The 13,584-nt window shown below is 46.2% G+C and overlaps 1 protein-coding gene across 2 annotated transcripts in view; it reads right to left on the bottom strand.

The window, feature by feature from the left end:
* ARFGEF2 (ARF guanine nucleotide exchange factor 2) overlaps positions 1–13,584 on the bottom strand; it is a 69,526-nt gene that overhangs the window by 47,483 nt on the left and 8,459 nt on the right. For both annotated transcript variants that reach the window (XM_077458793.1, XM_077458794.1), the window contains exons 2-7: positions 7,965–7,995; positions 6,345–6,468; positions 4,513–4,659; positions 1,199–1,378; positions 790–1,012; positions 243–716 (exon numbers count right to left, since the gene is read on the bottom strand). In XM_077458793.1, the coding sequence (XP_077314919.1) occupies positions 243–716; positions 790–1,012; positions 1,199–1,378; positions 4,513–4,659; positions 6,345–6,468; positions 7,965–7,995 (1,179 nt within the window). The remainder of the gene's footprint in view (positions 1–242; positions 717–789; positions 1,013–1,198; positions 1,379–4,512; positions 4,660–6,344; positions 6,469–7,964; positions 7,996–13,584) is intronic.

Here is a 13,584-nt window from a genome sequence, read left to right as displayed (position 1 = left end):
TTTCCTTAGCCTTCTTCTGTATACTGGAAATGGAAAAGAGGATTGAATTACTACCTTACCTCCATTCCTTCACTCTTCATTTAGAAATGCCATGGTCTACTGACTCTTGGAAATAGTTATCTACTATGCATATGTAGTAACCTCAGGACCTTGTCCCACACACACACACAGAAAAGACACTTTAGGTTTGGTAACATTATCACTAAAAGCACATCCCAATATAACATAAGGGGCATACAAACCTTGAGTATAGGATTCTGTACTCTCTGGGACCTGCTCGCGAGGAGATGGCGCCTCCTGCTGCCCATCGCGAGGAGATGGCGCCTCCTGCAGCCCATCGCGAGGAGATGGCGCCTCCTGCAGCCCATCGCGAGGAGATGGCGCCTCCTGCAGCCCATCGCGAGGAGATGGCGCCTCCTGCAGCCCATCGCGAGGAGATGGCGCCTCCTGCAGCCCATCGCGAGGAGATGGCGCCTCCTGCAGCCCATCGCGAGGAGATGGCGCCTCCTGCAGCCCATCGCGAGGAGATGGCGCCTCCTGCAGCCCATCGCGAGGAGATGGCGCCTCCTGCAGCCCATCGCGAGGAGATGGCGCCTCCTGCAGCCCATCGCGAGGAGATGGCGCCTCCTGCAGCCCATCGCGAGGAGATGGCGCCTCCTGCAGCCCATCCTGGCAGGACGATACCTTGTCTACAGGAGCAGTCATATTCTCCAGCCCTGCATAGACATGAACATCAGTTAGACCTTTCGAATTAAATCAAACACAGAATTCCAGCAGACAAACACTTACCTGACACTACAGGGGGCGTCTCCCCACTCGCCTTGCCATCTACTTGTGAAACACCTTCTTGGTCCTGAACACCATTTGTGACATCCCGTTTGCTTGGTATGGGGGATCCACTAAGCTGGCTTCTGTGTAATCTGGGTGTAACTTGTGGGGAGCCTGCAATTTTGTAAGAAGCAGGAGAATTCAGCTTAAATGGTTGCTTTTCATGATCCCGCAACTCCTGGGACTGTAGGGAGAGAAAAAAAAAAAAAAAAAAAACATTTAGTAATCTTGTTCCATTGATAAAAACCTCTATCATTTGGCAAAAGGGGAGATTCCCAAATAATTTAAGAACATTCCAGCCATACATCACAGCATTCCTATGAGGTGCAAACCCCTCCATCACCCAGACATAAGCCTGTATGCCTCTTACCACCTGCATTTCCATACGGGCGAAGATGACGTTCAGCATCTGGGTCAGCGTAGCTTTGGCGGTAGTCTGATTCACCAAGTTTTTGCTGGCCAGATAAATGTTGTAACAGGTCCTAACAGTCTGGAGAATGGTGGCCTCATGGATCTCCACATATGGGGAGGTGACGACCGTCAGCAGAGCCTAAATTAAGGAGACATTAAAACCAGAAACATTTTACAGACCTGAAAGAAAACATCTAAAATTCCCATTTCATATCCCTTTCTCTAGTGTCTATCCTAGTAGGATACATATCCCACGTCATTCCATGGCAGAACGGATGAACAGCTTGTCACGACACATAGCAGGAGACATGATTTACAACTGCTGTGAAGGACTTTACTGCTTGATCGATCTTCTGCAATTTTATTATAGCAGACTAGGAAGCTCCATACTGTCAGAATGTTATTTTATGTAAGGACACATTTTTACCTTTGGGATAAACCTACGTGGTCATCCACAAAATCATCAAAAGGGAGCAGCTTCAGACATGTGACATTATTCCCAAAGCCCCCGTGTTTTAGAACCCCATACACACTATACAACTTTTCATCTTTTGTTGTCCGATTTCCTTTAGATTTACCAAAACCCTGTAGTGCAAGGGCCTGCCTGTTTGACCTCATATTATATGGTTCTTGTAAATCTGAAAGAAAATAAATCTACAGAAAATTGGATAGTGTGTATCCAGCTCAAGAGAAATGAGCAATCAAAGACCGCTGGTTGCTCCGTTCTTGGTCTTCAACGGTGACTGTCAGTCAGTCATCAGCTCTCTGCTCCTCCATCGCTCACTGGGGTGCCAGGCTGTAAGGGGGACGAGTGCATCTGGCTCAGGCTTTCAGCGCCTCACTGAGAGGCTGAGCCAGCTGCCGGTCCAGGCATCAGGGTGGATCCCGACATTAAAGCGGAGCTCCACCCTAAAGTGGAGCTTCCGCTCATTGGAACCTCCCCCCTCCGGCGCCACAATTGGCACCTTTCAGGGGGGGGAGGGGGGTGCAGGTACCTGTACAGAACAGGTATCTGCACCAACTTCCGGCATAGATATCTGCAGAAGCTACGCCCCTTTCCGCAGAATCCACGCCCCTTTCCGAAGGTCCCCCACTGTCTGCTGGGAAACACACGGATCCCAGAGACAGCGGGGACCATCCTTATTGCGCAGCGCGATTCGTGTATGCGCAGTAGGGAAACGGGAAATGAAGCCGCAAGGCTCCACTTCCTGATTCCCATACCCAAGATGGCGGCGGCAGCACCCGAGAGACGATCGAGAGATCGGCTTCGGGTGCAGACATCGCGGGCGTGCTGGGCGGGTAAGTGTCATTATTTTAAAAGTCAGCAGCTGCAGTATTTGTATCCGCACTCCTGTGACCCACAGGAGAAGTAGGGTCAAGAGCTTTGGCTCTACATCTCCTTTAATTTTTGTTTTTTTTGTGTGCATGTTGGTGCACAGGACACAGCCTAACAGCGCTGATCGATCTCTCAAAAATAAATATATAAACTTAAAAAAGGTCAATCAGTGCAGCAATTTTTTTTTTTTTTTTTTTTTTTTTTTGCGTGAACAGCAGCATTGGTCCCCAGAGAAGTCCCTGCTACCAGAGACCAGAGCTGTCAATCACAAATCCATCTGCTTTCTAGCAGCATTTTCAGACAGCAAGAGGAAACCTGTCCAATCACATTGCTTAGAAACAAAGGGATGGATATGAATGAGACCAAGTGATATATGCACTTGGTCCCTTGGACAGGTAAAAGGATAACGTTCACCTTTTAGAAAAATAAAAAATAAAATAATAATAAATGCATTTTTTTTTCACAGGTAAAAAACGTGCATTTATATATTTTTTCTTTTGAAGCCTGTAAAACATTGCCATGCTGACAGATCTGTCAGTATCTCTGTGTACCCGTACAGCCTTTGCGGGCAGGCAGATACACTGACAGGAAGAGATCAATGAACTACCATGGCGCTCCACAAGGCCGTGGTAGTTCATTGAGAACTACAAGTTGACAGTCGCTAAGGCTCTCGGGGCTTGTATTTCATTAACACACAGAGCTGTGTGGGCGTAGCGCAGAACGGCCACGCCAATTTTAAAAAGCGACAGTACAGGAAACTTCTTCCTGTACTGCTGCCACATGGAGGAGTGGGCAGCGGCTGCAGCATTGGGAACACGTTACATGTTATGCCCTAAAAGCGGGTGGAACATATAACATGGTCCCAAAAGGTAAAATTATATTTTAAATGGCATTACATTTTAGTTTTTAAAATGATAGTTCTACAGATATTAGCCGAAGAAAAACAGAAATAGGAGAGTGCCACTCAGTTAAAGTGTTTTAATCAATGATAAAACAAAATAGTAATCACTTACATATAACAATGCAAGGAGCTGTACACGGATGAATGGCCATCTTTCAAAAGCATGTGTTCCGCAGTTCATCTTTCCATGCCCGCTCCTTTCTCAAGTGTAGGTTCCTACACTTGAGAAAGGAGTGCGCACGTGCCTTACGGACTTTGCGCATGCTCTGAAACACGTTGTTTTTCTCCTCCATTTGCTGACGTCACACGCCGTTTACATGAGCCGCTCATTACTTTACGCTGTGTGACATAGTCGGGTTCCCCCCTGGTGTCTTGTGGCCACCGCAGCATGGTAAGATGAACTCCTGGACACATGCTTTTGACTACGGCCATTCATCCGTGTACAGCTCCTGTAAGTGATACTATTATGTTTCATCATTGATTAAAACACTTTAACTGAGTGGCGCTCTCCTATTTCTGTTTTTCTTCTGATGATCCCGAGTCGACTTCACTCTAGAGAAGAGCAGCCCTTTGTGACAATGTATGCATCTTCAGTCTACATACCAAGCATGAATCAGTGATTGGACACTTCCCATATTCCAAGCATTTTGAATCTTCGTTGATTGGACATTGGTCTTTTATTAATTCCATCTTATTGCTATCATTGTTTTTTATTATCATGTTTTAAATTATTTTTTATCTCACATTGGTTTGCTGAGTGCCAGCACTCGTTTTGTACAGATATTAGCCAAGCGAGAGGATACAAAAGGCAGAACAGCGAGGTAATTGTGACCGATTTCCTCTCTCAGAATTCAGGTAATCGCAGCAGTTAAAAGTGTAACCTGAAGGATTACAGGGTAAAAAGGTGATATTTTTTTAAAGGAGCAATTAAGAAGGAAGTAAATGTTTTTCTGGGAGAGGACAGGTTAGGATCACACAAATAAAACTCATCGTAAAAAAAAAAAAAAAAAAAAAAAAAAATCAATCATTCTTGTACCTTTATGATCTGAAGTTGTACACCCTCATCCGTCTGGGGGCCCTGGAAACAGTTACAGATGGTGTCCACTATGCGGTCGATGAGACGTTTTCCCGCAATGCCTTTATCTGGAGCATTTCCAGTGATGTGCCCATATGCAATCAATTTCTGCAAGAAGAGATCATTATATAACTGCCTACTCAGAGACAAAATAAAAGCCATAAAGTGTACGGGTTCTTTGTGACAGAGCTTACATGTCAGGAAATGGCCTTCAACACTCCATACAGTAGGACATGTTTGCTTAGTAGCTTATAAAACGTAAATAAAAAAGTAGTGCCAAGGTGCTGGACCCAAAGAAAAGATCTCAACTTTAACTTTTGAAAGCTGCTCTCTCTCAGGCAGTGTGTTCCTGGGGCTCCTGAAGTGTGATAGATATATATATATATATATATATATATATATATATATATATATATATATATATATATATATATATATATATATATATATATATATATATATATATATATATATATATATATATATATATAAAATAAAAAATAAAATAAAAATAAATAAAAAAACTTTCCGTGTGTTTTAACATCTCCAGGTAGAGTGTTTTGCTGCATGTGTATGCAAATCGAACGGTGCTGGAAAATTCTGTATATTGCCTGAGGGCACATCTCTTCTTTTGCTAATTTTAGTTTGACCCGAGAGGCTGCCATTGTCGCTTGTCTAGCTCAGGTATATAAATCTAGAACACTGGTGCAGTGCGGTCTGACTGAGCTCAGTGCAGTGATGAACTGCTGAGCTTGAAGGATTCACAGTTTCCTTTTTTAAACAAACTTTATTGAGATGTCACACAAACCTCTCAAAGTTCAATTGCATGCAGTACTTTTGTCAGCAGATCGTGCCCACACACCACATAGGAGACAAGGCATTTTTCCTTGTCCATGTGGTAGGACTGCGCTGGAATAGCCGCCCAATGCAGACCCACCGCATCTAGGGTAAATCAGCCCTAAAATCCAGGTTAAAAAAATAAATAAATATTAATAATAATAATAATAATAATCTTTTTGTGTTTTGTTGGGGTGGAAAGGATTAGAACTGTTTTGTACATAGCAGCCTAGATCCTCTTCTCTGGTCCCCCGCCGGCACTCCTGGCTCCTCCTACTTGACCAATGCCCCCAATAGCAAGCCACTCAGGGCATTGGTGGGGTGCTTGCTCCCGAAACCATCTCTATACTTCCATAAGACACAGAGCCGTGGCTCAGCCCTGCCTCCTGCTCTCACCTCAGTGGCTCACTGGCTATGACTGATAGCAGTGGGAGCTAATGGCTCCATTTCTGTCCCAGCCGAAAAGGACAGAGTCCAAGGACAGCCGAAGCTCTTGCGCACATCGTTGGATGGAAATTGAGACCCGGGACAGCTCTAGTGCACATCATTGGATCGAGTTTGGGACCAGGACAGCTGAGGCTCTAGTGCACATCACTGGATTGAGATTGGGACCCGGGACAGCTGAGGCTTTTGTGGACATCATTAGATTGAGATTGGGACTCAGTAAAGCCGGGGCTCTTGCGCACATCACTGGATCAATATCAGGCTCAGGTGAGCTGCACACAGAAGGTTTGTGAAAAACCATCAGCCTTTAACCCTCGCTTCCCATCTCCATGTCGATAAATACGATACCAAGCTCAAGCCGCCTGGCCACACAACTAGGCAGAAGAAATGAAAGCAAAAAAGGAGTAGATCTTTCCAAAGGATTGTGATAACATGAAAACCTAAGTCCTGCAAGAACCGCCACATTTATCTTCCATAGAGCAATACAGGGGTACAATTACCCCAGACATTACCTGCAAGCAGTCCAGGGAGGTGCTGACAATGCGGGGGGCCTTTGTCTGACAAGCCAGCTCAAATGGGAGGAAATACTTGTCGGCCTCAATGAATTTTGGTTTGGACGGTGGTTCTGATCCATGTCTGCAATAGAAGGATGAGATATAGACGTACACATCTGTATTTGCTCCATGTTTTATCTTATACAGCGGGCAGTGCCCAGTACACTGATACCGGGAGCAAAAAAGATAAACAGATATATAAACAGTCTGCAAACCATAGCTTATTTGAGTAAAGTCATCACAAGATAAAGATTAAATACCCCGTATATTCACACCCATTTAGCAAACAGCATCTCAGAGTCACACGCTGTGCAAAACTCTACCTGGTAACAGACACAAACAAATTCAGTAGAATGGACACACACATTTTATCATACCGCAAGTGTGTATACACATATACCCGTGTTTACAGTACGAGTCACCCAGATTTTTCATTTACACATGGTGAGGGGCTCCAGGGCTTATGACTGATCTGGAGAACACAGACTTTGTCTTCTCTGCATCTTAAAGCGTTTGCAAACCCCCCCCCCCCCAAAAAAATTTGTGTAATTTGGCCCTCCGTATCACCTAAAATACCTGGCTAAACCTGCCTGGCTATGATAAACCCCCCCCCCCCCCCGTAAACTGCCGGCTGCTGAGCCCCGACACCGTGGTCAGCTTATGTGTGACCGGGGTCCACAAGAGCCTCAGCTGTCCCGGGTCCTATCATCCGCAGCTCTCCTCTGTGTATGCAAGCTGCCCCTCTCCACTTGCCACTATAGTATTAAAAAATAAAAAGTACTGCCAGCCCCTTTTTATCCAGCTATAAACATGCAGTGTAAGCGTTCGTGGAAAACAAAAAGTGTCTAAATATCTTTCTTGCAGATATCTTAAGGCTGATCACGTGACCCCCGGCCGTTCTCTGCCCCCATCTAAGGGCTACAGCGGGAGGAGCCAGGTGGACAGCACAACAGTCAGGTGACCTCCCAGCTGACATCAGTGGGAGATCTCGGCTCCTCGCGCTGTAGCCCTGGATCGGAGGAGAAGAGCGGCCAGGAGCCAGGTGACCGGCCCGAAGATATCAGCAAAAATGGTATTCAGACGCTTTGTTTTCTACAAACACTAAGGACAATGGGGTGGGGGGGCATGGGCGGTAAAGCGCCGGTATTTTTAGCGGCGTTTTACCGTAGTTTTAGCAGCGCTTTTCGGCCACTAGCGGGGCACTTTTAACCCCTGCTAGCAGCCGAAAAAGGGTTAAAAAGCACAAGCAAAGCACCTGCAAGATGGCCTGGTCATGAACGTGGGTAAAATCTTACAGAGGTCAAGTGGTTAATAACTTCTCTTCTGGGTTCTGGAGCTCAGATGCTTTTTAGAACTTTGGGTGGGAGAACGCCTCCAATCCTAAGTCCACATCTTACCTGGCGACTAGACCTCATTACTTGTCTAAGCCAGCCTCTCTCAAATAAAATAGGACCGGAGCCCGCCAACCTGGAAGGAAGACCGGGTGAAGATGGCAGCCCTGTCAGCGTGCCACTAGAGGGCCTCCTTTTGGATCCCTCTCCCAACTCTATGTACACAAGATAAAGGAAAAACACTTACTTCTCTCTTTCCAGCTCAGCCTTGATTTCATCTGCAACAGAAAGAAGGATTAATGGCAACAAAATCCTCTGAGAACAAAGGATAAAACTATATTATTAACATATATTATTGGCTTCTTCGCTGGGAGGAGGATGGGGGAGGGGGGGGGAGGAATTTGTCTAGCCCCAGAAACTTGAGTTTGTCACCACATGCCCGGAAATTCCAGTGTGAACAGGGCGGCCATGTTTGGTCCTGCAGATTCCACCCATTGGAAGGGCTCATTATATACCACAGATACTTCCCAGGTTCAAGTAGTGTGAATTGGCTTTCCCTTCTTTTAGGAGAGCCACAAAAAAAAAACTGTACCCGTCTCTATGGATCACCCAGGGTTGTGACCAGGTCTAATTGAGCAACGCATTGGTTTGGCAGAATATTGTAGAGCAGTGATGGTGAACCTTGGCAGCCCAGATGTTTTGGAACTACATTTCCTATGATGCTCAACTATACTCCAGAGTGCATGAGCATCATGGGAAATGTAGTTCCAAAACATCTGCGGTGCCAAGGTTCATCATCACTGATCTATAATATTCTGCCAAACCAATGCGTTGCCCAATTAGACCTGGTCTCATCCATGTGTGATCCAGAGACAGGTACAGTTTTTATGGCTCTCCTGGTTCTCCAAAAAGAAAGGAACGGTCAACTCTCACTACTTGAACCTGAGAAGCTGAAAACCATGGGTTTTCAATGGACACCATTCGCATTGCTGCGACTAAAGTTGCAGCAAAAAAAAAAAAAAAAGTATTGTGAAGTGTCATACAACGACCTGGCCAAGTATGATAGAAAATCGGTGGCATTCAGTATTCAGTCACACACTGGCCTGGCAGAGGATTATTCTAGATTATCTGTAACAGTCACACGCTGGCCTAGAAGAGATTCATAGAGTATTTGCAGATCTCCGTTACATATTGGCCTGGAAGTACATTCTACGTCTTCATACACCAGCCTGGCACAGTATCATAGGGCATCTGTGGGTCTCGGATACACACTGGCATGGCAAAATATTCTAGAGCAGCCGTTCTCAACCAGGTAATGTGGAACAATAGGATTGCTCCAGAGGTTGCTTCAGCTGTTTGACCCCTCTGATGGTGCCTGTATAGTTCTGGGGCAAACACCACTTGGCAGAGACAACATTAAACCAATAATCCTTTTAGCGGTCTTTAAGTGGGGGGGGCATTCTTCCCAATAGCCACCAATGCAGGGGGCATTCTTCCCAATGGCCACCAATGCAGGGGGCATTCCTCCCACTGAATTGATCATGGCAGGGTCCCCCCAAGACCTGAAAATATTTTTAAGGTTCCTCTGGTGTAAAAGGGTTGAAAAAGGCTGTACTAGAGAGTATCCGCACACACCGGTCTGAGTGCATTATAGAATATCTACACAGCAGTCCGGCAGAGGATTATAATAAATTATCTGCAGGTTTTAGTCACGCACATGGCCCAGAAGAGCACCTCCCCTCGCGCACCAGGCCCAGAAGAGCCCCTCACGCACCAGGCCCAGAAGAGCCCCTCACGCACCAGGCCCAGAAGAGCCCCTCCCCTCCAGTCACGCACATAGCCCAGAAGAGCCCCTCCCCTCCAGGGACACAATGGCCCAGAAGAGCCCCTCCCCCTCCAGTCACACAATGGTCCAGAAGAGCCCCCCCCCTCGTCCAGTCACACAATGGCCCAGAAGAGCCCCCCCCCCCACGTCCAGTCACACAATGGCCCAGAAGAGCCCCCCCCCCTCGTCCAGTCACACAATGGCCCAGAAGAGCCCCCCCCCACGTCCAGTCACACAATGGCCCAGAAGAGCCCCCCCCCCACGTCCAGTCGCACAATGGCCCAGAAGAGCCCCCCCCACGTCCAGTCACACAATGGCCCAGAAGAGCCCCTCCCCTCCAGTCACACAATGGCCAGGCAAATTGTTTGCCCATCAGGCACACAGCAGCCTGCAGAGTATTGAAGTATTCGCAGCCTTCAGTCACACACACAGATCTGGAAGGAGTATTAGAGGCCATCAGCACCCTGACCTGCAAAATATTAGAGTATCTGCAGGCCTCGGCCTCACACTGGCCTAGCAGAGCATTAGAGAGTATCTGTGCCATGAAACCACAAAGCAGCAAGCAGAGTAAACATCAGATAAGGTTTCCAGCACAGAGCAAACAGAGCAGAGGACACATCAATAATACCTGGTTATATATGTGTGACTGAAGTGCTGCTGCAATGCCCACTGCAATTTGCTTCAAGGAGCCCTTCACACCCAGCAGATCCTAGCACAGGTCTGTCTACATACCTCCGGGGAGAGCAAACAGCACATGGCCATCGCCGGTATATTCTCTTCTCCTGCCCCCAGGACAAACAGAGCCACTAAGTCATACACACCTCTTTGTTCTCCGTAATTACTTCCACAACAATCACCCGACAACTTCTCTTCCTACAACACCGGTACTCAGCGCCCGCTGTGCACCCAACACAAAGACTGAGCTCTGCAAGACGACTCGGTGCGGACTAAAGATCGGTGGCCAGCAGGACAATGGTCACATGATCGCTGAACCTTCCTACCCCACACACCCCAAAGGCACCCTCCCAATCTGAAAGCTGTATCTGTCCCTTCCCGCTACCTCAAAGAATAAAGAACTGAGCGATCAATGACAGCTGATCACTCAGTTCTCAGCTAGTAGAGAGCCGGTGACTGTCAGTCACCAACTCTCTGCTCGCCCCTCCAGCACTGTGCTGAGAGACTGAGTTGGCTCCATTACAAGTCGGGATCTTTTTCGAGAGCGCAAGCCGGATGTGTGACGTCAGCTGCAGGTTTTTACACAGCTCTATTATCTGCGGTATTTTAACTATTGAAGTAAAACATCTGCTTGTATTCTGTTCTATGTTATTCCCGATTAAAACTGTCCTGCGGCTGGCCAAATTTACACTGCTGTATCATCTGTGTTGTAAAACCTAACCCTTGCTTTTTCTATTTAGTAAATTTGGACCAAGCCTTGCTTATTACAAATGTGCTACTGGTGGAAAAAAATATACCGCGCTGGGGAAAAACGTGAGAACAAATAAACTATGTATAAAACAGGCAGCAGCAATAAATGTGATATAACACCCAACAGAAATACAGAAATAGAAAACTGCGCCAACCCTATACCTAATTAAATAACAAAAAAATAGTGTCAAAATATGTGGGTAATTATCATTAAATGATTATGGCAATCAAATAAACACCTTAAGTGCATAAAAAACGCAGCAATACATAAAGAAATAAAAATATCACAAACAAAAATCCAATCATAAAAAGTTCATATGTGAGTCCAGATAAGCGTTTGTGACACCACAGTGATTCAACACGATCCAAAAGCGCATAAAGTGCCCGTCACCGTATATTGAATGCGCTTACCAGAAAATATATAAATTAGGGCGTTTGTATATAGTCGATGGGTCCCATCGAAAGATATCCTCCTTTTTAGTGGGTCAGCTCTCCATCTCCTAATAGTACTCTCCAGATATTAATATACTCCGTGGTCCCAATAGGGAGCTCAGTAATCCTGTCTGTGAAGTTGATATGTTGAAAGCAGAAAACAAGGGAATCACAGTTTGTTGTCTAAAGCAGTGACCATCAACCCTGTCCTCAGGGCCCACCAATGTGCTACTGCAGGCCAATTTTACACTGCTGTGTCATCTGTGATCTCTTAGGTCAGTGCACTTTGTTTCGGCACTCCGGTGACCTACAGAAGAAAACGGGGGTCAAAAGAGCTCTGGCTATACCTCTTCAATACCTATTCTGGCACTTCTCTCCTACATGTAAAAATCATCATCTTTTTGCTAGAACATTACTCAGAACCCCCAAACATACATACATGCACACACATACATATATAATACACACACACACACACACACACACACACACCTTTTTTTAGCAGACGCCCTGAGGAATAAAATGACGGTCATTGCAACTTTTTATCTCGCATGGTATTTGCGCAATAATTTTGCAAACACTTTTTTTTGGGGAAAAAAACAAAAAAAAAAAAATAAAAAACAAAAAACAAAAAACAGTTAGCCCAATTGTTTTGTATAATGTGAAAGATGATGTTACGCCAAGTAAATAGATACCTAACATGTCACGCTTCAAAATTGGCGCTCACTCATGGAATGAGAAAAGAGTTACAGAGGAGGTCTAGTGCTAGAATTGTTGCACACGCTCAAACGCGTGAGGTAATATCTCACGTGTGGTTCGAACGGCGTTTACATATGTGGGCGGGACTTGCGTGTACGTTCGCTTTGGAGCGCAAGCTACCGGGGACAGGGGTACTTTAAAAAAAAAATTATAAAAAAAAAAAATTTTACTTAAATTTTATTTTCACACTTTTTTTTAACGTTTTTTTTTTTATCACTTTTATTCCTATTACAAGGAATGTAAACATCCCTTGCAATAGGAATCTATGTGACAGGTCCTCTTTATGGAGAGATGTGGGGTCAATAAGACCCCACATCTCTCCTCCAGGCTAAAGCATGAGATTGGAAAAAAAATAAAAAATTCACCAATCTCATGCTGACAGCCGCGATTACGGCTTTGTTTACATCCAGGAACCCAGGCATGATGACCATCCGGTACTGCCATCTGGAAGTACCGGATTGGCAGCAAAAGGGTAGGGTATGGGATGTCTCCTCTCGTCACCTATAAGAATGATCAGGAGGCGGAACTGCCCCTATAATCATTCGTATGGTGCACAGAATCGCCGGCTGGAAATAATGATATCTGAATGATGCCTCTAGCTGCAGGCATCATTCAGATATCCCCTCACAAAGTGAAGGACGTCATTTTACTATGGCCCGGTAGGGAAGTGGTTAAAGGAGAAGCACAGCCAAAGCTCATTAGGCTGTACTTCTCCTGTAGAAGCCCATTGTCAGCTGACGTAACAGAGCCAGCCCAGGCTGGGGAAAGATCATGGTCGGGATCCAACCAGAAGCCTGGACTGGGACTGGCACTTGGCTCAGGCTCTCAGCAAGTCACTAAGAGCCTGAACTAGCCGCTCCCACCCCCCCTCCGCAGCCCAGCACTCCAGTGAGCTCAAGGGGATGCACAGAGCAGACAGCGGTGACTGGAGAACTGAGAAATCAGCAGCGTTAGAGCTGGTGTTATTTCGAGTGCCCTCCATCGAATAGTGCCCACGCATGCGCAGGGCGGAGCCACACTTCAGCTGCTTTGCCAATCAGCTGGAGTGATGTGACCAGGGCGCAAGCGCACATCGTAGGAGGCATCTCTTGATGGGAGATACCATTTCATGGCCACAACTGAAACCTATACAAACAGCAGGGGTAGTTCTCACATTGTGCCTCCTTGTTGCGGGGCAGGTTTACAGTGCCATGGCGGTCCGGTTTTGTGTGTGTTGCAGGATGGGTTTGCTGTGTTGAATGGCCAGGTTTTACCTGTGCGAAAGGGCGGGTTGCGATGCCCAATCTGAGAACTACAGTCTTGCCCGCTGTTTGTGTAGGTTTAAATTGTGCCCGTGAAATAGTATCTCCCATTGAGAGGATACCTCCTATGATGTGCGCATGCGCCATGGTTACGTCAGCCCAGCTGATCGGCAAATCAGCTGTTG

This window comes from Lithobates pipiens, unplaced genomic scaffold (genome assembly GCF_037356315.1).
Source record: "Lithobates pipiens isolate NorthernLeopardFrog02 unplaced genomic scaffold, aLitPip1_a1.2 Scaffold_28, whole genome shotgun sequence".
Classification (NCBI taxonomy): Eukaryota; Metazoa; Chordata; class Amphibia; order Anura; family Ranidae; genus Lithobates; species Lithobates pipiens.
The sequence above is the reverse complement of the archived record's forward strand: the minus strand, read 5'-3'. Positions and strand labels throughout refer to the sequence as shown.